Source organism: Ambystoma mexicanum, chromosome 2p (genome assembly GCF_040938575.1).
Source record: "Ambystoma mexicanum isolate Mex_15411 chromosome 2p, UKY_AmexF1_1, whole genome shotgun sequence".
NCBI lineage: Eukaryota > Metazoa > Chordata > Amphibia > Caudata > Ambystomatidae > Ambystoma > Ambystoma mexicanum.
This window is the reverse complement of record NC_090923.1, coordinates 725,936,360-725,958,204: the sequence shown is the minus strand read 5'-3', so window position 1 is coordinate 725,958,204 and position 21,845 is coordinate 725,936,360. Positions and strand designations below refer to the sequence as shown.

The window sequence follows — 21,845 nt, the reverse complement described above, 5'->3', positions numbered from 1 at the left end:
CGCTACTAGGACCATCTCTGTTTGTTCCTGACGGACCTCGCCAGGGTCCTCGCAATCATTCCGAAAGGGGGAAAAGCATAAGAGATCCCCCCCGCCCTTGATCCACTTCTGAAAAAAAGCACCCATTGCTGCAGCAGCTGGGTCCTGCCTCAAGCTGAAAAATATTGGCAGCTGCGCGTTGAGACGAGAAGCAAATAGGTCCCGGGACATCAGGCCCCATCTTTGTTTGAGGCGAAGGAAGAGCTCTCTGGTGAGTCTCCAGTCCCTGTAGCCTGACGAGTGGCAAGAGTGCCAATCCGCTACCTCGTTCCTCAGACCAGGGAGATATTCCTCTCTCACGGATATCTGATGTTTCAGACAGAAGTGCCAGAAGTCCTTGGCTAGTCTGTCAGAGGTTTCGATCTGGTGCCACCCAGATGATTGATGTATCTCACTGCAGAGATGTTGTCCATCTTGAGTAATAAACAGCAACTCGATTTGCCTCACGCGAACAATCGCACTGAGAAGGAGCCTGCGAGAAGCTCCATGCAGTTGATGTGCATCTCTAGCTCCTGGGGATACCACCTTCCCCCCTTGGCTACAATTCTGCATCTCGCTCCCCATCCTGAATTGCTTGCGTCTGATTTTATCACTGTTGGGTGTTGAACCGAAGATTGTTCTGCCGTTCCCGGCCTCAATATGAGTGAGCCGCCAGCTGAGCTCCGTCCATGCGTCGGGTGAGAGGGCTAGACACTGGGAGTAAGAGATTGCGTCGGAGATGCTGCCCTTTTAGCCTCTGTAGTTCACGGTAGTGCAGCGGTCCTGGAAGGATGACCTGTATGGATGATGATAGCAGGCCGATCGCTCTCGCTAGCTCCTGCAGCAAGATGGTGTCCTTCTGCAGGAGACTGCGGATCTCGTGCCGAGTCAAGTGTACATTGGAGGCCGACAGGCGAAGCTGACAGACTTGGGTGTCCACTACAAATCCCAAGAATTCCATGCTTTTCGAGGGCGTCAAAATGGACTTCTCCCAGTTGATGAGGAATCCCAGGTTGTGAAACAGATCTATGGCTGGTCCTCGGTCTGCGCCATGAGGATGATTTCATCGAGATATACAATGAGCTTCACTCTCCTCTCACTGAGATGGGCCACTACGGGTCGCAGGAGTTTGGTTAAGCCCAAGGCTCTGAGGAGAGCCTAAAATGCAAGCTTGTGCATTCCCAGTCTTGACCCCTCCATGTGAACCTCAGATACCTCACCTGTCTGAACAGACACTGCAAGGTAGGCGTTCTTTAGGTTCATGCGAATCACACAGTCATCCGTCCTTGGGATATCCCTGAGTATGTGTATTCCCTCCATCTTGAAATGTCGGTAGAGAATAAAGTCATTCAAGGCTCTGAGGTTTGTTACTGGACAAACCTTTTGCTTCCTGCGCACCTGGAAGATAACGATGAAGAATCTGCCGAGGTCTGTGCATGGACTTATGACGTCCTTGAGGTGCAGGCTGCAAACCTTTCTCTAAGGCTAGCGTGTCTTGTCACATGGATATCTGCGCTGGGCGACGCGCCTGAAAGGGCTGGGTGATAGTCTATGTGCAACCCCATTACGGTATCTCTGACCCAGGCATCTCCTGACAAGGAGTACCATGCTTGCGCAAATTGCGCTATCCTGCCTCCTATCGGCACATGCAGGATGGGCGCTGTATGGCTGACATTCACCTGTAGTTTTCTGTGCTGGGTGCGTTGTAGCTCTCCAGCCGCAGCCTCTGCCTCTTCCCCTGGAGAGGAAGAAGGTGCCCGTTCTGTCCTGCCAATAGGAGTGCTGGTCTCGTGAAAGCTGGGACCTTCTCTCCAGGGAATAATGCCCGGAGGAGTGGCCCTTGCCTCGTCTGGCCCGTGAAAAAACTTTGCAGAGAAAACTCTTTTAATGGAAGCCTGTGCCTTGTTTTGCGCACTAAAGGTGTCCACAAATTTTGACATCTCCTTGACAAAGGGGTCGCCGAACAGCAAACCCTGGGCGGCAGTGCCCATTTTCCGTGGTGTCAAGCTCCCTGAGTTTAGGATCCATCTTCATCAGGATGCCTTTTCAGCTCTTGGTTGATATAGCGCAGTTTGCGTTACCGAGCAAACAGAGAGCTTGTTGGGACCACCCTGACAGGGTGGCTGGATCAATGGGTCTCCCAGTGGCCAATGCTTCTTCTGAAAGGACCATAATCTTCACCAGGGGACCAGTGATATCTAAGACTTTGTCCTGGCAGGACTTCTAGGCCCTGTCGATCCCTTTCTTGGGATCCTTGATGTTTGTGCCCAGGAAGGTGATCATTTTAGCATCAAGCTCAGGGGTGAGGTCTACCTTTCCGGGAATGTTGGGACGTGGACATTCCGCCCTTAGCTTAGCCCGAACCTCTTTGTCTAGGGGCCGGCGAAGCCGGTCTTTGATGTAGTCCATGGCTCTGGAAGAAGGGTCCCAGTCTGACTAACTGCGGTGAATTTGTTCCTCATGGACAAACATTACCTCGAGAGCGGGTTACTCGCTAGATCGTCGGTTGGGAATGGGGTACGAGACCCTGCCTCGTTGTCCTCATCCTGTTTCTGCTAATGCCTTCATTCCTCCGCCATGATAAGCTCAATAGCCTTATTCCTACTAGTACCCCTTGTGTTCTTTTCTTCTTTTTTTATTTTTTTTTGGTGTGGTAAAAGTATCCCTTCCTTCCAGTAGGGGCAGTGTATATGGGAAACCTTTCTCACTTGTCTCCTTTTAAAACCAAAAAAATGTTCATTGATGCTTTGTGAAGAACTTAGAAACGAAGAGATTGCCTTTCTTGTGGTGAATGAACGGAAACACGTCGGCGAACGCCGGCCGCACGCACCTAGAGGTGATACCCCAGACAAAATACCTGGGAAGCACAGAAGCTGGGATTCCTCGAACCCGGCTGTGGAAACTCCTCGAGAGCGAGCTAATCGATCAAGTCGAGAGAAAGCCTCCATGAAACACAAAAGATCGTCATCGACTCCAAAAGAAGCCCATAAGGCAATCCCGAAAGGTGTGTGTCGACACCCTTGGTGGCAAAATCGAGGCAGTAGCCATCAACCCCACATGTGTAGACCTCCTTGTAGCAGTTTATCCCAATTCCTCCGACAGGATCTCAACGTTAATGTCGAAGCCAGCAGCGGCTTCGGGGAAACCTTCCAGACCATCGACCATTTTGTCTAAGCCGTCAACATCAATGATTTCGGCACTGTCAGCACCTTCTTCTTTTGAGAAGATTTACGCACCACAACCTCGCTCAGAGTATTTTAAAACAATTTATGAAGATGCAGAAGAGTCGTCTGAGGAGGAAAGACCATTTGGTCTCGAATATGGGACACCTTCTGTACCAGAGGAACTCGTATCGGTAGAGTCTTGTATGAAGAATCTGTAGGACTCTCTGCATGAGGCAAGTGGTATTGACACTTCCCCTGAAATCGAATTTGGCAAGGCAGATCCAGGAGATCATACTGAGGGCAATTATATACAACTCATGACTAGAGTAATGGAATACATGGGATTGAGTATTTAACAGACATACTGGATAAAGGACCACAGGAAGAACCTATTGTCCCATTTAATAAGGCTCTGCAGAGGAGGGTAACTTCCAACTGGAACATTTGATGAAATTATGCAATCACACTGTGCCAAACAGAGTAGTTTTTATGCACAATTGTACATCTTAATTTTAGCAAGATCAGCCTGTCACGTGTTTCGAGACTTGGCGCTTACCTCTATACTGCTAAACCATTTCAGGTTTGTTGGCTGACACCCGGGGAAAGAGGAAGAAAGGCTTCACAGACTGGACCTTAGGCGTGCACTGAGTTTCTACATTACCAAAATGGCAAAACTGAGACAGAATGATCCGTTCTTTGTACGTTATATAGGTCACAAACTGGTCTAGCTATCACCAAACGCACCATCTCTTGGTGGATTATGTTATCAATTTCAGAATGATAGTCTGGTCGGTAAAGACCCCTCAGAACATCTAAGGGCTCACTCAACCAGAGGTATCGCAACTTTGTCTGCAGAGGGGAGTTCCAATAAAGGATATTTGTGCAGCTGCCATATGGTCGTCTGCACACACCTTTACGAAATACTACAGTCTGGATTCCTCCACTAGCCAAGAGTCTGTTTTTGGAAAGGCAATACTGCACTCTGTGCATTCTTGATCACTTCAGTTTTACTCCCTCTGACGAATAATGTAACTGCCTTGGGATTGTATCAAAGATGAGGAATACGTGGAGGACACAATCCATTCGAAGAACAAGTTACTTACCCATGATGACGTTCTTTCGACTGGATGTTCCTCCCACGTATTCCTTATTGCCCCTCCCATCCTACCCCGCAGCAAAACTTCACTTCTGGTTACAGTCTGCGCTCTCACATGGGGTAACCGTCTAACTCAAGACATTGCTTCGCTCTTCAAAACGGAACTGAGTAACAGGTACTGCACAAGCTCTTTATACCTGTGATGACGTCAAGACGGAGGCCTCCGAGGGACAGCGGCCTCTACTGACATTCTATTTCTGAGGCAGCAAGTTGGATGTTGGGAAATATCAAAGATAAGGAATACGTGGGAGGAAAGATTGAGTTGAAAGAACGTTACAATGTGTAAGTAACTTGTTCTTCTCTTGCTTTGAACAACAAAGAAAGAGGAAGTGGTCCTAGAATGATTGCTATTTGGACGTGCTGCCAGTACCTTACTGGTTAACAGTTACATGTTTAGTGACTAGTTTGTGGACGGTTTCGAGGACTCTTGTGAAACTGAGTTTCTTGTAGGATGTTACTACCCTTTTTGGTACTGTTTGGACAAATGTTTCCAGAATTTGTTAATTGTGGGATTTCAACACCAATGCAAGTTATACATGTTATCAAATTTCAGTCCTAAAATCTTGATATGATATGGCATTTGTAACACGCCTATGCACAAGTGTTTCAAGGCGCAACAAGGCAGGGAGGGGGGAACAGGGGGAGACAGACAACGATCCTACTAGGCCAGGTGTCATTCAGATCGTGCATGGGTAGAGGGGAAGGGAGAAGTGCAAGGGGGAAAAGGGAGAGGGGAAAGTGCAGTACATGGTTAGTAAATACAAGATAAATAATAAGGCCCAGCTGTTGGCAAGTGCAAGATAAGTGCAGACAAGTGCTGGGAAGGGGGAGGGGGCTGTAGGGATACAGACAGTCCCGTAGTGCAGGGGTTGCCAGGGGGGCAGTGCAGGGGAGAGAGGCTGGGCCTCGGACAGAGCTTGGTGAGTGGCCCAGTTGCAGATTCAGTGATTTAGCAGGGGAGATGGGGAGAGAAAGCAGAAGCAAAGAGGAAGGTTTTTAGGTGCTTCCTCTTTGCTGAGCTTTTATAGTTATTTGAAATTAAAGAAAGAGAAGCCTAATGAGCTTCCGGTCATGACCTAGAAACCAGTGCTGGAAAACAACCAAGTTACTCATATATTTTCACCAATTCGTGAACAGAGCTCCCTCTACAATACAAGAAAAGCGATTTTCCATTTAGCCTATCTAAAAATAGTGATGTATGCATTTTATTTTATGAATATTGCCTACTTCATATTTGAGTTGTTTCTAACATGTTTCCACCATTGTGTGACTTGTTTTTGGGCCTTTTTGTTGTAATGCAAGAAGGTTATTTTCGACCTCTTTCAAAGGCGATTGGAGATTTTTACCATTCCACACTCCCACCTCACCACACTTTACCACTTGACAAGATAATCCCACTCCACCCCACCACTTCACCCCACTCCTCTACACCACCGCCACTGCACACATTCTCTACTCCACATCACCACCACCCCACACATCCACATCGCCACTCTACTGATTCACATTGCCACTCTATGCCACACTCCACACCCCCAACTATTCCACCCCACATCATTTCACACCACTGCATCACCTTTTCGCTCACCAGACCAACCCATCATTTCACAACCCCACACCTCCACTCCGCACAGCCAAACCCCCACTCCACATATCTAAACCCCCATTCTAACCTGCCTGACTGCCTCTCTACCCCTACACCTGTTCATCCCTGTGCTACACCACTGAACCCCCACTCACCCTTCCCCACTCCTCTCAACTCTGACCCTACCCAACTCCTCTGTACCATACAAATCTATATCCCTACTCCCACCCATCTCATACCACTCTACCACAATCCATCTACACTTCACCCCACCGCTACATTTCCTGCCGCGCCCCAATCCACCTTACCCCACACCTATAAATCCTGAGCAATCCATTCTGGTTCATCTCTGCCTTCCCCCACTCATCCAATCTCATCCCCATACTACACCACCCACCTTCATTTGTGTGAATTCTTTGCAAGGTTCTGTGCCATGTGTGTGAGGTATTAGGAAGCTGTTGTATGTAATAGTTGTGTCCCGCTTCTGCTTGCAATATATTATCTATGTTGCAGTATTTGAGCATGTTTGATATTATGTATTTTTGTGGGCTCCTCAGATGTGGACACAGGCCCAGTGCTCTGAGAGTCCTCTCTAATATAAATAATTTTGAGAGAAGCATCTGGCAGCAATTCCCTAATCTGGCTCTCAATGAAGAATTCCATGGCTCCTTTAGCAGAACTTTCCGGTAGCTGAGGCTAAGGTATCTGCTCCTCATTGCACGCTCTTTCGATCCTCTACCTGCACCTTTGCCTATTGCGTCGCTGATGACCAGCACCTCACCTGCTGCTTAAGGGTTGTGATCCTATCCCCTGATTCAGAATATTTCCCATAAGCCTGTTTTTCAGCTTGCTCTTCCGCATCAAATACAGTTTAATTCCTTCATGGTTTACTTTAGCTGCGAGAATTTCGCTTGGAGCGAGTGTTAATACCTGCTCTGTTCGCCGGTGGCCTGTCATGCAGCCGGCTTCACTTGTGTAAAGTCCTTCATCCTTTGCTGCTTTTTTGGCCCGATGTCTCTAGTTGTGTGCACAGAAAAAGGGTGCCCCTGTATCCGTTGCCTAATAAGTTTTCAGATTATTTCATACAAAATGGTCTTTTTAGTATTGGGAACGGGAGCGCTGCAGGATACTCTGCCCAACTTGGCTTCATCACACAACCCATCTATGCTGCAATGACAAGAGTTAGAATTCCTGCTTTGCACTGCCCTACTCTTATGACAATATTGCACTAAAGGTTTGGATTTCTGGACCCAGATAATTTCTCGTTTTTGCCACACTATGGATACAAAAATCAAAAGATTTGCATGTAGGTCTCAACCATTCCTAGAGGTGCTATTGTATGAAACATTTGTGAGTTAGTATGGTTGGAATGGCAAAAACTAGATTAAAGTGATGATTGAAATGAAAAAAGAATTATAGTAAATGGTTGAAGTTGCATTTGTCTCCTTTATATTTATATTTGCATACCACCTACTGACATTATGTCCTCAGAGCCCTGTGGGGTCAATGGCTCTTCGGCAGACTGTGGCTGAACATATATAAATTAAGAGCTTTATGTTGCATTTGAAAATTTAAGAGACTTGTCCATTTCTAGCAGAAATTACCAGTTTGGAGACATTATATTTGCCCAGCACTGTACGTTTTCAGGTGCAGAGAGGTTTGCTCAGCCAGTGACTGCTGAACTGAATTTTGTGTGGGACTGATGAATCCAATGGAGTCTTCACGGATTCCCCGGTGGTGACCTCCTCCCATGTGGCATCGGGACAGCAGACGCTACCTGACCTGACCCTTGAGGCGGCTATATGAGGGAGGATTACATGGAAGGAGACAACTACCGGGGAGATGTCATGGGTTCATTGGATGAGACGCAGTAGCCCCCATTTACCCATGAGGTAGACCCCTTATGCCCCATACCCTGATGGCCTGTTACCATGCATCTGTTCCCCCTTTAGGGAAAATGAAGAGACCGTTTTCCAATCCCCTTGAGGACAAACTCCCATCTATGACATGAGGAACCAAACTCCAAGAAGACCTTTTTCAGTTATAATTCCCTTTCATAATAGAAATGATCCTTCACATGGAATCATTGATAGACGCTTCACATACCATGCATCAAGTGACATCAATTGATTCCAATTTCCACAACCACCTTGGTACTGAGAAGATGATGATGGAGTTGATGCAAGGTAACGAGCCTTAAGCACAATGATCATGCTAGTTTGTTCCACACACAGGTGTTTTCACCATTTTAATATGGCAACCACACAATGAGAGGGAGGTTGAGGGTTTCAAGAAGTGCAAGAAGCTTGAGGGGTTCAGGTAAAGACATCTGCTCTCCAGCATAGGTGTGCATGTGCTGTTGGCACGAGCTGGTGTGGCGAAGCAGAGGAGCTTGCCAGCAGAGAAGGAAAGTAATGCTGCATGAGCCGGATTTACCGTGGAGGTGCCAGGAAATGCGAGAGGTTTCCTGGGTGCTCGGCAGCTGGAAGAGGTGGCGGTGTCTTTCCTGGGAACAGGAACGCAGACCTGCAGGAGCTACAGTTACCATGTCTTGTTAATAGAGGGCGACATGCACATCTTAAATCAAAACAGGGGTGTGGTGCTTACCAGCTTACATGCCTAATGAAGGTTATGAATAGTGGCGTAAGGGAGAGAAAGGAATAAAATGGGTGTAAGGCATTTAGAGGCAAGTCGGCTATTGAAGTATGTGTGCTCAAAGTACAGCTGGAGTGTAACCTAAGTAAATGAGTTTCAGGGAATATACAAGGTACGTACGGTTTTAAGTTGGCGAAGTAAGAGCACTGTATAGTTCCATGGGCTATTGTTTACAAACATATCACGTATAGTATGGAGGATGTGGCACTTTAGGCAAGTCATGACGGCCACGTGTCGCAGCATCATGGCAACAGGATATGTAAACAGTCATTCACGGACGGGCTTCTGCTACCATCGGAAACCGCTGTGTCGTTCGTGCGGATTGCCGAAGGTCGTGCCATTGGGCTTTTTGCTCAAAAGAAATTCATATGAGACTACATTCTGTATGTCATGTGATAAATAGCCATATAAACCAGATTTGTTTGGACAAGCATGTGGGGGGAGTTAGGGTGCATGTTTGTGTCAGTCTGGATATATTTTGTCATGTTTAACTAAGTATTAGCAATACAGTGCTTGTAGGGTTCATGGCTTATGCTTGTAAAAAAGTCCTCATTAGGTGTTCAGGGAAATAACTGCTATGTGTTACAAATATCAGGTGTAAAGATGACGCAACTGGATTGTGTTGCCGGTATTGGGGAACAGTTCAAACATTGACATCGTGAGCTTATGGTTGTATGGAAGCCAGCAGGGAGATTTCCGACCGGTTTGACACACAAAGGTAAAGGTTCAACTATTTATTTTATGGTGCTTAATAGGGTGCTTTCTTTTTTGAGGGGGTGCTCGACAGAATGACAATGTAATTAGAATTTGGACCCTAAGGTTTCAGGAGTACCTTGGGATTTTTCCCTTGCAGTGAGGTTGAAAAACTGTACAGATTAAGAATACCGTTGGAATTGAGAAGCAGTCATGAATAATTGGTCTGTGATTTGTGAGGTAGGTGTTTTGGGTACCTGTAAATTTATGTTATGAGGTGTGGGACTTAACCTTTTAAGACATGCATGCACTAATACCTAGTTGTGGTGAACACACAGGACAGGTGGAAGGTGAAGGGTCCAAAAATGTTGTAGGGGATACACATGTATAACAGTCTATTCTGTGTCTCCTCTTGTTTTCTTATGCAACCCATGCTGGCATCTGATATTTTACCCATCTGAGGAATTTTTGAAAAATATGGAAATCTTATTCTCCAGCATGGGGTCTGGCATGGATTCACAATGCTCATGAATATTCCCCGTCGTCAGGCTGGGAATCCTCGGTAAAGAAAAAAATCAGTATCAGTTTTGTTTCTGATCTGTCTTTCTTAGTAGTACCAATCACTGGTCTCTGGGTCATACTGCCCTCTCCCTAAGCCCCTCCCTGGCAGCCATCCTCAGATTTTTACCGCACGTTCAAGTGTTGGGAGTCCTCGTGCTATAGCTCTCGAGCCTTTACTGCGTTTTGCGTTTTTTCAAAGAGTTTAATTTTTTTTGGTCAATCGAGCCTCAAGCTCCACCGTGTCTACATCCGATCAACAGGGACCCGTTTTGGAATTTTCTACACTCCTACAGGGCGAAGTTTCCTAGAGTTACGCTTCTTGGAGGATTCCAGAAGATCTGAGGCCTACCTCGTGGACATGGCCCAGGACAAGGGAAGCTCGACGCCCGGATCCAAGCTGCTCAGGAACTGCCCTGGATGCAGATTACAGAATGTTTTCAAGGAGGATGAGCATTTGAGATGTCTCTACTGCCTTCACGAAGACAAAACGCATGTGGACAAGGACTGTGCGTTTTGCAAGAACTTGTCGGAACGGACTATTAGGGATCGTCGGATCTGCCTCACCAGCTGGCTGGAGAAAGGCCCAGCAGGTGAGAAGAAGTCGTCCGAGAGGTCCTCTACGTCCTATGAGGGCGCCCTGGTGATGGGGGCCCAACAGAAGGCAAAGCACTGCAGGTCTGCTGGCACCGGAAGCGCCGAAGGGTCGGGCTCCTCGGCTGCCAGGCAGGGCCACTTTCGCAGACGCCATCAACCACGTGCCAACGCTCTGGCTTGGGGAAGAGAAAATCCGAGAACCCGGGTAAGCTTCTGGAGAGGCACCGGTCGATCTCGAAGGAGTCAGCCGAGGGGGAGTGAGGTGGTGACCCTCCCCCCAAGGTGAAGGCCTCAAGCGCGCCCAAGGTGGTGAAGGCCTTGATTCACCCGGCTAAGGCCTCTATCGAGGGAGTCGCGACGGCCCTGGCGAAGCCTGTGGAGGCTACCCCAGTGGAAGCGACCTCAGGGCCCAGAGTTTCCCTGCCATCGTGGAGTGAATCCTCGTTTCAGCCCATCGATGAGACCCTTGTGAGAACCCCGGTGAAAAAAGAGGGGAGGGGGCGGTGGCCATCACGGACACAGATTCAGCCTCTGAAGAGGAGCTGGATGGAGTCGTGAAGGTCCTCAGCAAGAGGTTCAATGAGGTCCGTTCCCACGGGAGGAACCCCGATGAGGCGGACGAAGAGACCAACAGTGGCACCGATGAGCCCGTGAAAAAGAACTCCGCCCCCAACCGTCGCAGCCCAAGCCTCAGGACAACTCGGGGGCCATCTTGATGGCAATCCAAGCCATCAATGGAGATAAGGACGTGGTGCTCCATATATGGAGATAAGGACGAGGTTACCCTTACCCCCGACGGACAACCCAGCAGAACCAGGACCGTCGGGAAGCCCTCCAGGCAAGCGGAGGAGAGTTCATCCACCCCCGCCCTTCCAGCCTTTGCGGCCCTCAGCCTTCATCGCCTTCCCATGATCCTAGGGAGGAAACGGGAATGGATACGGCCATGGCGGGGACGGATGACGACGATGGTGACGACGAGATGGGCCTGCCATCACCACCCCCTCCGGCCTCCCCGCCCTACGAATTTGGCTCTTTACACGCCACGATTGCCAGGGCATCCAAGCTTTTCCAGCTCTGCCCCGAAGAACAGAAGAAGGAAGGCTTCCTCTATCAATGGCGTGAGGCCAAGAGGAAGGCGGTCCTCTCGGTCCCGTTACTTGGCAACATCTGGGACGAAGGGCTGTCTCTCCTGAACCCGTCCACGACGCCCGCCAAGAGGGACCGGTATGGGAATAACTACCCCGTTCCGGATTCCGCCCCTTTGTGCCTTAGGGCGCAGCTGACCCCAGATTCGGTCGTCTCGGCGGCGGCCAAGAAGAAAGCGGCGGGGGTGACGGCTTCAGCTTCGACCTCCCCACCGGACGGTGAGGGGAAGAAACTGGACACCATGGGACGATGAGTCATCTCGTCGGCGGTGACGACAATTTAGGCGGCCAACGCCCTAGCGATTGTGCCCCGCTACGACAGGGAGTTGTCGTTTAAGATCTCTCACCTGCTGGACTGCCTCCCGGACGACAAGAGGGCTGAGGCCCTGGAGATCTTGCAGGAAGGTGAGGTGGCGTTGGACCATGCCATAACGGTGGCCACGGAAATTGCTGACACTGGTTTCAGCCAGTTGGGCAACGGTGTTTGCCTTCGGCGACGGGGGTGGCTCAAAGCTACTGATTTTCCGTCAGGATGTGCAAACCAAAGTTTTGGACATGCCCTTCGATGGGAACAGCCTCTTTGGAAAGACAGTAGATGAATCTCTGCAGGCCATCAAGACCGACACGGAGACGGCTTGGGCCTTGGGAGTTTTGCAGCAAGGACGGCCGCCCTTTCGGAACTCTGGAGGCAAGCAAGGTGCCTCCAAAGGATTTGGCGGTGGCTCCTGAACGTACCGCCAGGCGGCTCGCTCCTCGTCGCAAGAGGCCTATAGAGGACGAGGCAAGTCAGGAGGACCGTTGGGTACTCTCGAATTTCTAAAGAAGTGCCCCCGCATTCCTCCCGTGGCCAAGAAGGAGAACCACATTCCTCAACTGTTGTTGGAAGTAAGGGCGATGCTAAAGAAAGGAGCCATCAAGCTCGTCCCAAAGAGGCTCCGGGGCTCCGGAGTGTACTTGCGATACTTCTGCATCAGAAAGAAGACAGGCAGTTGGCGACCGATCCTGGACCTGCGTCGGTTAAACAAGTACATCAAGGCCAAAAAGTTCCGAATGGTCACCCTCCAGCACGAGCTGGGACAGCTGGAGGAGGGCGACTTCCTGTCGTCGTTGGATTCGGAGGATGCTTACTTTCACATCCCCATTCTAAAAGGACATCTAATGTTTCTCAGATTCCTGGTCCAGGGATGGCACTACCAGTTCAAGGCCCTTTCATTCGGTTTGAAGTGGGCGCCCAGGCTATTCACCAAGCGCCTGCGGGGGATCCACGTTTACCCCTACCTGGACGATTGGCTCATCCGTGCAAGGACAAGAGTACTCGCAGTCGAACACACAGCGAAGACCGTCCAACTGCTCACGGATCTGGGATTCTCCATCTACTAAAAATCCCGCCTGGTTCCGTCGCAGGTCGCACTGTTTCTGGGAGCCAAACTGGACACAGTGGCGCGATTGGCTTCTCCGTCGGAAGAGAAGACGAAGGCCATCATGGGCAAGGTGCAGCGCCTGCTGGCCACGGACATGGCCAGGGTGAGATCCATGAAGTCCCTGCTCGGCATGATGTCCTCATGCATCTACCTGGTTTGCCTGTGCAGGCTGTGGATGTGTCCTCTACAAGAGTTCCTCGACGCCCGTTGGATACAAGCGGCGGGAAGCTTCGAAGACAGTATACCGCTCAACGAGGCCTTCCACCAAGCGATTCGGTGTTGGGGCACCCGCGCGCATCTCACGGCGGGCACCGACTTTCAGACCCCGGCACATCAGGAGACGGTGACGATGGACGCCTCCGTGGAGGCATGGGGAGCGCACACCGCAGATCTCCACGCAAGAGGCCTTTGGCTCCCAGATGAGCGGTCACTCCACATCAACATCCTGGAGCTCTGAGCCGTGTTCTGGGCCCTCGGGTCGTTCCTTCCATCCCTCAAGGGCAAGGTGGTGAGGGTAATCACCGACAACACCACCACAATGTTCTACATCCGGAAGCAGGGAGGCACCAGATCCCCAACCCTATCCAAGGAGACTCAGGATCTGTGGCACTTGCCCGTCGCCCAGGGGATGTTTCTGGTGCCCTTCCATCTGGCAGGAATAAATAACACCATTGCCGACTCACTCAGCAAGGAGCTGTGCTCGTGCCACGAGTGGGAGCTGCGTCAGGATCAAGCGGATAGACTCTTCCAACGATGGGGCAAACCCCAGATCGACCTGTTCGGGACGGCGACAAACTCCAAGTGCCAGAGGTTCGCCAGCAGGTTTCCCCAGCCGAGGAGCATGTGCTATGCTTTCGCGTTCCCCTGGGACTGCCTGTTCCTGTATGCGTTCCCGCCGTTGCTGCTGCGACTCATCAACCAACTCAAGAGGTCCCGGTGCAGGATGATCCTCGTTGCACCGGCGTGGCCGAGGCAGACCTGGTTCCCGGTCCATCTGGACTTGTCAGCGTCCCCCCCCAGTCAAACTGTCGACGGATGCATATCTTCTCTCCAGAGAACGAGTCGCCATCCTCCATCACGACCCGGGGTCGCAGAACTTGCAGGCCTGGCTCCTGCAGCACTAGAGTATGGAGGGTACGATATCCCGGCGGACTGCAAGGAGGTGCTTGCAAAGGCCAGGGCGTCCTCAACTCTCAAGTGCTACGGACACAAATGGAAGAGGCTCTCTGCCTGGTGCTGCGCACAGAAGATTAACCCCCTACGGATTACGGCCCCGAGAGTGCTGCCGTACCTGCTATCGCTGGCCAAGGCGGGGCTTGCTCATGCCTCCATCAAGATACATCTAGCTGCGATTTCCCGCTACACTAGAACTCCTGGGTGATCATCTCTGTGGCCCCATCGCCTGGTGAAGGAGTTTATGAATGGACTGTTCGTTCATTCCCGCCGGTGAAGGCTACGGGCCCGGCGTGGGAGCTCAACGTGGTGCTAAGCAGGTTCATGGGGCCGCCATTCGAGCCCCTGCATTCGGCCCAGTTGAAGTACCTATCGTGGAAGACAGCTTTTCTTGTGGCCATCACCTCCGCACGACGAGTGGGAGAAATCCAGGCCCTCTCCTGCAAGCGTCCGTACTTGGATTTCCACAAGACGAGGGTAGTGCTGAGTACGCACCCCTCCTTCATGCTCAAGGTGCCGTCTGGCTTCCACCTCAATGAGCCCTTGGTGTTACCAGTTTTCTTCCCATCGCCTTAGTCGCCGGCTGAGAGGACTTTGCACTCGCTGGATGTAGCTAGAGAGCTGAAGTTCTACGTGGACCGCACAAAGAGTTTTCGGAAGACATCACAGCTGTTTGTGAACTTTGGACCTGTGAACCAAGGGAAGGCTCTCTCGAAGGCTTCCATTTCCAGATGGCTCTCCGGCTGCATCATGCACTGTCACCGGTTGGCAAACCGACCGTTGCCCAGCCGTCCGAGAGCCCATTCGACCAGAGCAATCGCTGTTACCACAGCGCTCCTATCTGGTGTGCCCCTGCTGGATATCTGCAGGGCTGCTACGTGGAGGTTGACACACACCTTCACGAGATTCTACTGTGTCGACCGGGATTCCAGGGGGGAGTCCAGGGTTGGCCAAGCAGTGCTGTGCAACCTGTTCGCTTGAGGGTGGGCCTGTTGAGGAGGTAAGAGATGCTTAATGTTGAGCCTTGCCACCTCCCTTGGTTGTGCATGTGTGTACTGCTATGTATTCTTATATTCATCAGCATGTGAATCCATGCCAGACCCCATGCTGGAGAAGGAACAAGTTACTTACCTGTAACTGTTGTGTTCTCCAGCATGGGTCTGGCATGGATTCACATGCAAACCCTCCCTCCTTCCCCTCTGCGGCTCTTCACTTGGTCCTACTGCCACTTTATGTGCTACCAAATCTGAGGATGGCTGCCAGGGGAGGGCCTGAGGGAGAGGGCAGTCATTGGCTGGGGGCAGTATGACCCAGAGACCAGTGATTGGTTACTACTAAGAAAGACAGATCAGAAACGAAACTGATGCTGATTTTTTTTCTTTACCGAGGATTCCCAGCCTGACGACGGGGAATATTCATGAGCATGTGAATCCATGCCAGACCCATGCTGGAGAACAACAGTTACAGGTAAGTAACTTGTTCCTTCTTTGGTAATGTGTGAAATTGATTTGATATGGTTTTTAATATTTGATGTTAAGGATTGTGTATTGGTATTGTAGCCCTGAAGGCGTCAAGGAGAGGTCGAAACACTTGTCGCCATACCATTATTAAACAATGACTAACAATATTTAGACGTGTTGCTGTGATGTTGATTTTCAATGTTTCAACTATCTGAAGTAATATTTGTTGGTGTAGCGCTTCTGGTCCGGGGTACATACATGGTCTCTGTAATTTTGTTCAGTGACTAGGGGCTCTATTCATTTCTCGGTGACCAATGCAGCTATACTCCACCCAATCTAATATCAAATTGTGAATATAGGTACCAGCTTGGTGGGGTAGGGCCTAAAAGTCATTGATGTACTTAATTTTCAGATCTACTTTGGGCATTAATGGCACTCCTTTTTTTAAATTCTTTTTTAAAAATAAACTAAGTGTTGCTCCTCCTTGTTTTTCTTGGGTGTTTTTTGGAAGCCAAATTGCCCCTTGAGACTGCTTGTAGGCCCTTGTGCCAAATTGCCCCTTGAGACTGCTTGTAGGCCCTTGTGCATCACATTTATGCAAAATGGCATGATGAATTCTCACATAATATAACCTGACCAACAGATCGTGATCTGGTATATAAGCCACTAGAATACAACATGATAGAATTAAATTTGCATTGAGGTTGTAAAATAATGCACAGCACTTAAGAAGGCCAATTCTCTAGGCAGCCTACAGGCTCCGGTAAGGCTCATATGCAGAGGCTCTCTGGCCCCTTAAGCAAACGCATGAATGCTGTTTTTAAAATATATTTTTCTTTGCAAATATGACATGACATAACCTCACCTAATATGGCATGGCGAGGCACAATCTATCATAACGTTCTCATCTAATAAAGAAGTACATTCTAGTTCACTCAGGCCAAACCTTTGCACAGATCTCTTTTTGTTCAAGGGGGTTCCAGAGATTGTTTGGGCAAGAATGCAGATGTCTGTGATCTTGGTAGAGGAAGAAAGCAGACGGAGATTTAAACCACACCAAATGTAACTTTTGCCCGGAGCCACAGCCCTTTCGTTTCAAGGTGTTATGTACTGTCCCAGAGTGGACATATTGACGGGTCAATGACCACTGCTATTCTGAGGATGCCCAACTGTAAAATTGCTCTGAGGCCGGCTAGCTCAACATTCTGAGTGGAAGAGCAGGATGGTATTCACAGAAACTGGGAAAGAAAGCACTTATGTTATTCTGTCTACTTACACATCCCTTAAAGGCTCCTTTGCAGAGAAATGTAATTGTTAAGATGCTGTCATTGCCAGGAATTATTTCCGGCAAATGAACTACTATAATTTTGCAGAAAATAAAATCACAAATTCTTTCAGATTGGATAATAAGATCTCCAGGAGATTGTAGATTATTTAACTGGAAGGAAACCTGAGGTCTGGACTGCTCACATGTTTACGGAATGCTATAAAGCAGTAATGTTGAAATCCTCTGCATATTTCGGGTCTCAAAGACTGCACCCGCAAGGTTATTTTTTTGCTCCCAGGCTTCCCCTTGTCAGTTCTGGGGGGCCCCCTGTCCCTCAAACTCTCCCTCCAATGCCTGTTCAAACAAAGGACAATTTTTGCAGGAGTATCCAGTACCAAATTATATTGAGGAAAAGCTTGTTTTAACACAAGCTAGTACAGAGAAGTTTAGTAAGGGGTCCATCCATACAATTCAAAAAGTGTGAAATTGTGAAGGGTTTAAGTAAGGCTCTTTAAAATGCACACCACAGATGTGGGTAAACCTGTTTGTTGGGATAAATTGCATATTTAAATAACTGTCTCAGCTCGAACGCAAGATATTTGTGAAACTCTTGTGAAGTAAATTCCTTCCTTATACGGGTAATTTTGTTGTTCAAAATGATGCCTGGGTTCTTGCCACTACAGAGAAATTTCAGAAGACCAGGTTGATTTAAAAAAAAAAAAAAAACCTGGGAATATTAACATGCATCATTTTATTTGAATATCTTTGGAAACCAAAACCCCAAGGTAGTCTAGATGTTTACTATTCCTGGCTATGCCAAGATAATCAAAATCAATCTAAGACCACATATTGATAAGAGGAAGGACTTCAGATGTATTAGCATTAACCTCATAATCAGGAAATAATGAGTAATGTTTGACCATCTGAAGTAATTTTTCAGTAGAAGATTTAAAATTTGAAAGGTACAAAAGAATATCCTCCGCTAATGCGGACACCTTAACCTCTGCACCACCAATGGTTTTGTCTTGTAGATAAGAATTAGATCAGCTGTTTTGTTGCAAGGGTTCTAAGGCTAAGACAAAAAGGATTGCAGATAAAGGGTGTTTTCAAAGAAATCCCATCTTTTACCAATTCCTATATTTTCATTGGCCAGTTTTAGCTTAATCATCTTCAAATTACATTCATAACACACCTCTTCTTGCACTTAGTCTGTAGTAGGTCATGACATCAGCACATGGTTAAACCTTGGGATTGAAACAGAATTCTTTAATAGCAATAACTTAACCTTAACTCTTGATTTGTACATGGCTCGCATGAATATTCCCCGCGATATGAGGAAGTCTGGGTGAATGATTTCACTTTGTTAGTGATGCTATCTCATTCCCTAGGTCACCGTTCCAGTGAACCTTTCCAATCTACAAAAACTCCCACTTCATCGCACAATTGAAACTCCTGTATAGCTTTAGGCACTGGCTTACGTCGCGTTTTACTACTGACCAAAATAAAGAAAGATAGTTATCAGACCATAAAAACTCATGGCTATTTTCTACAGCTGTGCTGACAGTGCAGGTTGAAGTTACTCATTCAGCTGCCTTCTGAAAACCTGGCAAAGTTACTTTAAAAGTCAATGTACATTTGCAAAAGGGGTCCCAACCAGTGTTCCCTCTAAGCTGTGCGCATGTGCGCTTGCCCAGCTTCCTTTTGGGTGCCGCTCAGAAGATTTTTAGCAGCGCACACAGACAATTTTCACCTATTAAGAAAACATTTAATAAGGCACAAGTCACAGCAATTACTTGAAATGTTCTTTCTCTTAAAATAAGCAACTAGTCTTGATATTCTGCTCATTTGCATTACACTACTATAGAAGAGTGACTGTAAACACCCAAAATCCCTATCAGCAAAATACACACATAAGAGGTTAAAAACTAATATGAAAAACTGGCTCCATGAACAGAAGAATCTAACCAAGATATTCCTGTACACATTAACCTGATAATGTTCCCTCCCCACCCATGACTCCTAAGCTTGATTCTACCACTTTTTTACCATATGACTAACTTCTGCCCCAGAACACATTAAGATGGTACCGGACAGCCTTGACTCTTCCTCTCTTGGCTCTGCGAAAGATTAGCAGATGTGTACGTACATCCACTTGTTTTATGTTTGTTTTAATATGAATAATATGAATAACATTCACATGCCAGAATTTCTATTACTCATTGTGCATTACAAAAAGCATCAACCATACGATGCACTCGAACTACCTGCTCTAATATCGGATACTGACTGTAGGTAAGCAGGCTACCTGGATGTATAACCTTATCCCATACTTCCTTTTCTTTGTACATATGTCACGCAAGTGTTTTGAAGCGGTCCCCTTGCAAGTTAACACATTATAAAACTCATATGAATTTGCCCTGTAAGGATTTTGAGAAGACAAATGTGCTGCTCAGTTCTCCTACTGTTGCATTACTAACATTACCCTATACGTGGAGAACAACATTGCAATATAATTTACTTATGGGAATGGACTATGCCTGGGATGGCTTGTCCATAGTATCAGGGCACTGGATATTCAGACTGGGGAATGCTTTCCACACAATCTGCCTCGTTTCCAAGTGTTCAGAGTTCCTTTGGGCATAGACCTTCACACATTCTATGGTAACTCGCTGCTATACAAAAACGGTTTCATGAAGCACTGTGTAATCCTACACAATGATATAAGGGTGGAGTATGTTGAAAACAATCTTGTATGCGCTGCCAAAGAATTGCGTACATGCAGAGTCGTGACATTCTTAAAATGCACATAATATGTTGAAGCATTAAATATGCCTTGCTTGCAAAGTATTGTGGGTCTGCAAATATCCCAGTGAGTGTTTACTGCTACAATCCTTCACTTTTTACAGTGCTCTATCAACTAGTATTGGAGGCTAGCGCCGGGGCCAGGGAAGGGTATGGGTGGAAGAGCACAGGTCATCACTCCTTGCGGGTGATGAACAAAGCAGCACATTTCAAAAATCAAATCAGACGTTTCGGCAGTACACTGAAGGAAATGTGTTGCTTGTTTGCTGAAGGATAGGACATTCTAGTACCAGTCTAGACAAAAGCTCCTCCTTTTTCTTTCTATGATCAGTGGCTGAGGGCTTTTCAATATAACCATGAGCCCTGTGTGTTTCGTCTCTAGCATCCCCCTGCATCTTATTTAACTGATAAAGAATTACAGAATAGGGATCCATAGTTATAGAAGAAGGCACTCAATCAGTTGTATCTGTGATGAATTGATGCTATTAACTTAAAAGGCATATATATGTGAATTTCTTCAGCAGGGCTCCATAATAAACCTCAGTAAGGCACTTATTTAATTTTATCTAGGCTGTGGTTTGGAAGGATGGGCAAAACTATAGACTTTATTATGTGCCCTGTCATTTAACTTCCTACGTCATGGGTATAAGCAGGTCTCTAATCAGATTTTGCTACCTACATTGGAATCAAATGATTTTTCAGGGAGTCGAAAAGTAATTTGCTTTGTCAATAGGTATACTGCTCAATAAAAGATGTTCTTCCCCTTAGAATTCCGGTTGAAATCAGGCGTTAATATTATTAGAGGTCCTTCCTATGCCACTGCTCTACTGGTCACTAATTCGAAAAAAGATCAGTGGAACGTTGTGGGTCGAAGCAACATTTTCATGGTTTCTCGTTTTTTTTGGGCACATTTTGTTTTTTTAGGGAGTAAAAATGGATGGTGTATATGTCTCTTAGCTGTAAGGCTGGTTTTATCAATACCCACAGGACACGTAATGTGGATAGTAAGCAAGGGCACAGGAATTTTTTATCATATTCTGAGGTGCAGTTATTCCGATGCAATAATCATCCGTACACACATTATTAGAAGCATGTTCTCCTGGCCCTTGAATTACTTCATTAAAGTGGCACTTGAACTCCTATCAGTATGTTTTTTGACACATTGCTTTTAATTGCCAGTAATTCATTGGCACATGTATTCTGTCAGAATTTCTTGACAGCCAAATATATTTGTGTTTTGTAGTACTTATTAGTGATTTTCCAGTGGCATAAAACATTTGCAAGGTACTGTGGCAGATGTTGAAGACTTGGACTGTTTGATGAGCTTTCTGTTTAATCACATATGACATTTTATTTTAGCCTTTGTGTTTGGGAGACGTGTTCTAAGATTTGTCAAGAATTGCAGTGGCTGGGAAGAGGAAATTCCTTTCCAAACTCTCTTCTGTGACAGAAGCTCACTAAATACGCATGGTCACAAAGTGGCTTACTTCATTAGTCAGTTGCGCACATGGAAAATAATGTGCTCACAACAGCAAACCAGTTGCGCACATAGAGAAAAATATTTAGAGGGAACATTGGTCCCAACTACTGTGTTCCTGGTTCATTTGTTAGATTCAAGAACTCCCCATGTATTTGTATTATTGTATATGTATGTTTTTACATTTGGTGGGTTGCACATTTAATCTTTCAGGGCGCATGCAAGCTAATATATCCGTTTCTAGACCAACATGAACACTAAAGTAACCTATCCGCTCCACAATTAACTACACTTTGATATCTATGAAATTGCAATATGGCTCTTAGCTCGCCGCCACCCCTAGTTAGTCATACGGTGCGGGCAACATGAACCCCTCGTAGTCATTGGGACCTTTCTTGGCCACCCCAACATATACCTGTCAATTGGAAAGTAGTCTGGTCTGGGAGCTTTTCCACATTGCATGCCTAAAATGTCCTTTTAATTTCCTATGAAGAGAAATCTGTATAGAGAAAAAGGTAAATCAGGTTTGTTTACTTTGTTTTGCACTGTAATTGCACAATAATTGGCTATCCTGGGGAGGAGGGTATTAGTTTGTGATATCTAAAGATTGTCAAAATTTAACAGTTGCGTACAATTTCTTGTATTTTAGCAAGTAGATTCATGGTCCCTGGTTA

General features: G+C 47.2%; 1 protein-coding gene across 9 annotated transcripts in view; it reads left to right on the top strand.

The window, feature by feature from the left end:
• The window catches only part of BICRA (BRD4 interacting chromatin remodeling complex associated protein), a 1,420,469-nt gene that overhangs the window by 504,508 nt on the left and 894,116 nt on the right, over nucleotides 1-21,845 (top strand). Inside the window, exon 4 of one of the 9 annotated variants that reach the window (XM_069644333.1) lies at nucleotides 9,174-9,296. The exons of the other annotated variants lie outside the window; for them this stretch is intronic. Within the exon in view, the coding sequence (XP_069500434.1) occupies nucleotides 9,245-9,296 (52 nt within the window). The 5' untranslated portion in view covers nucleotides 9,174-9,244. The remainder of the gene's footprint in view (nucleotides 1-9,173; nucleotides 9,297-21,845) is intronic. 9 annotated transcript variants of the gene reach the window in all.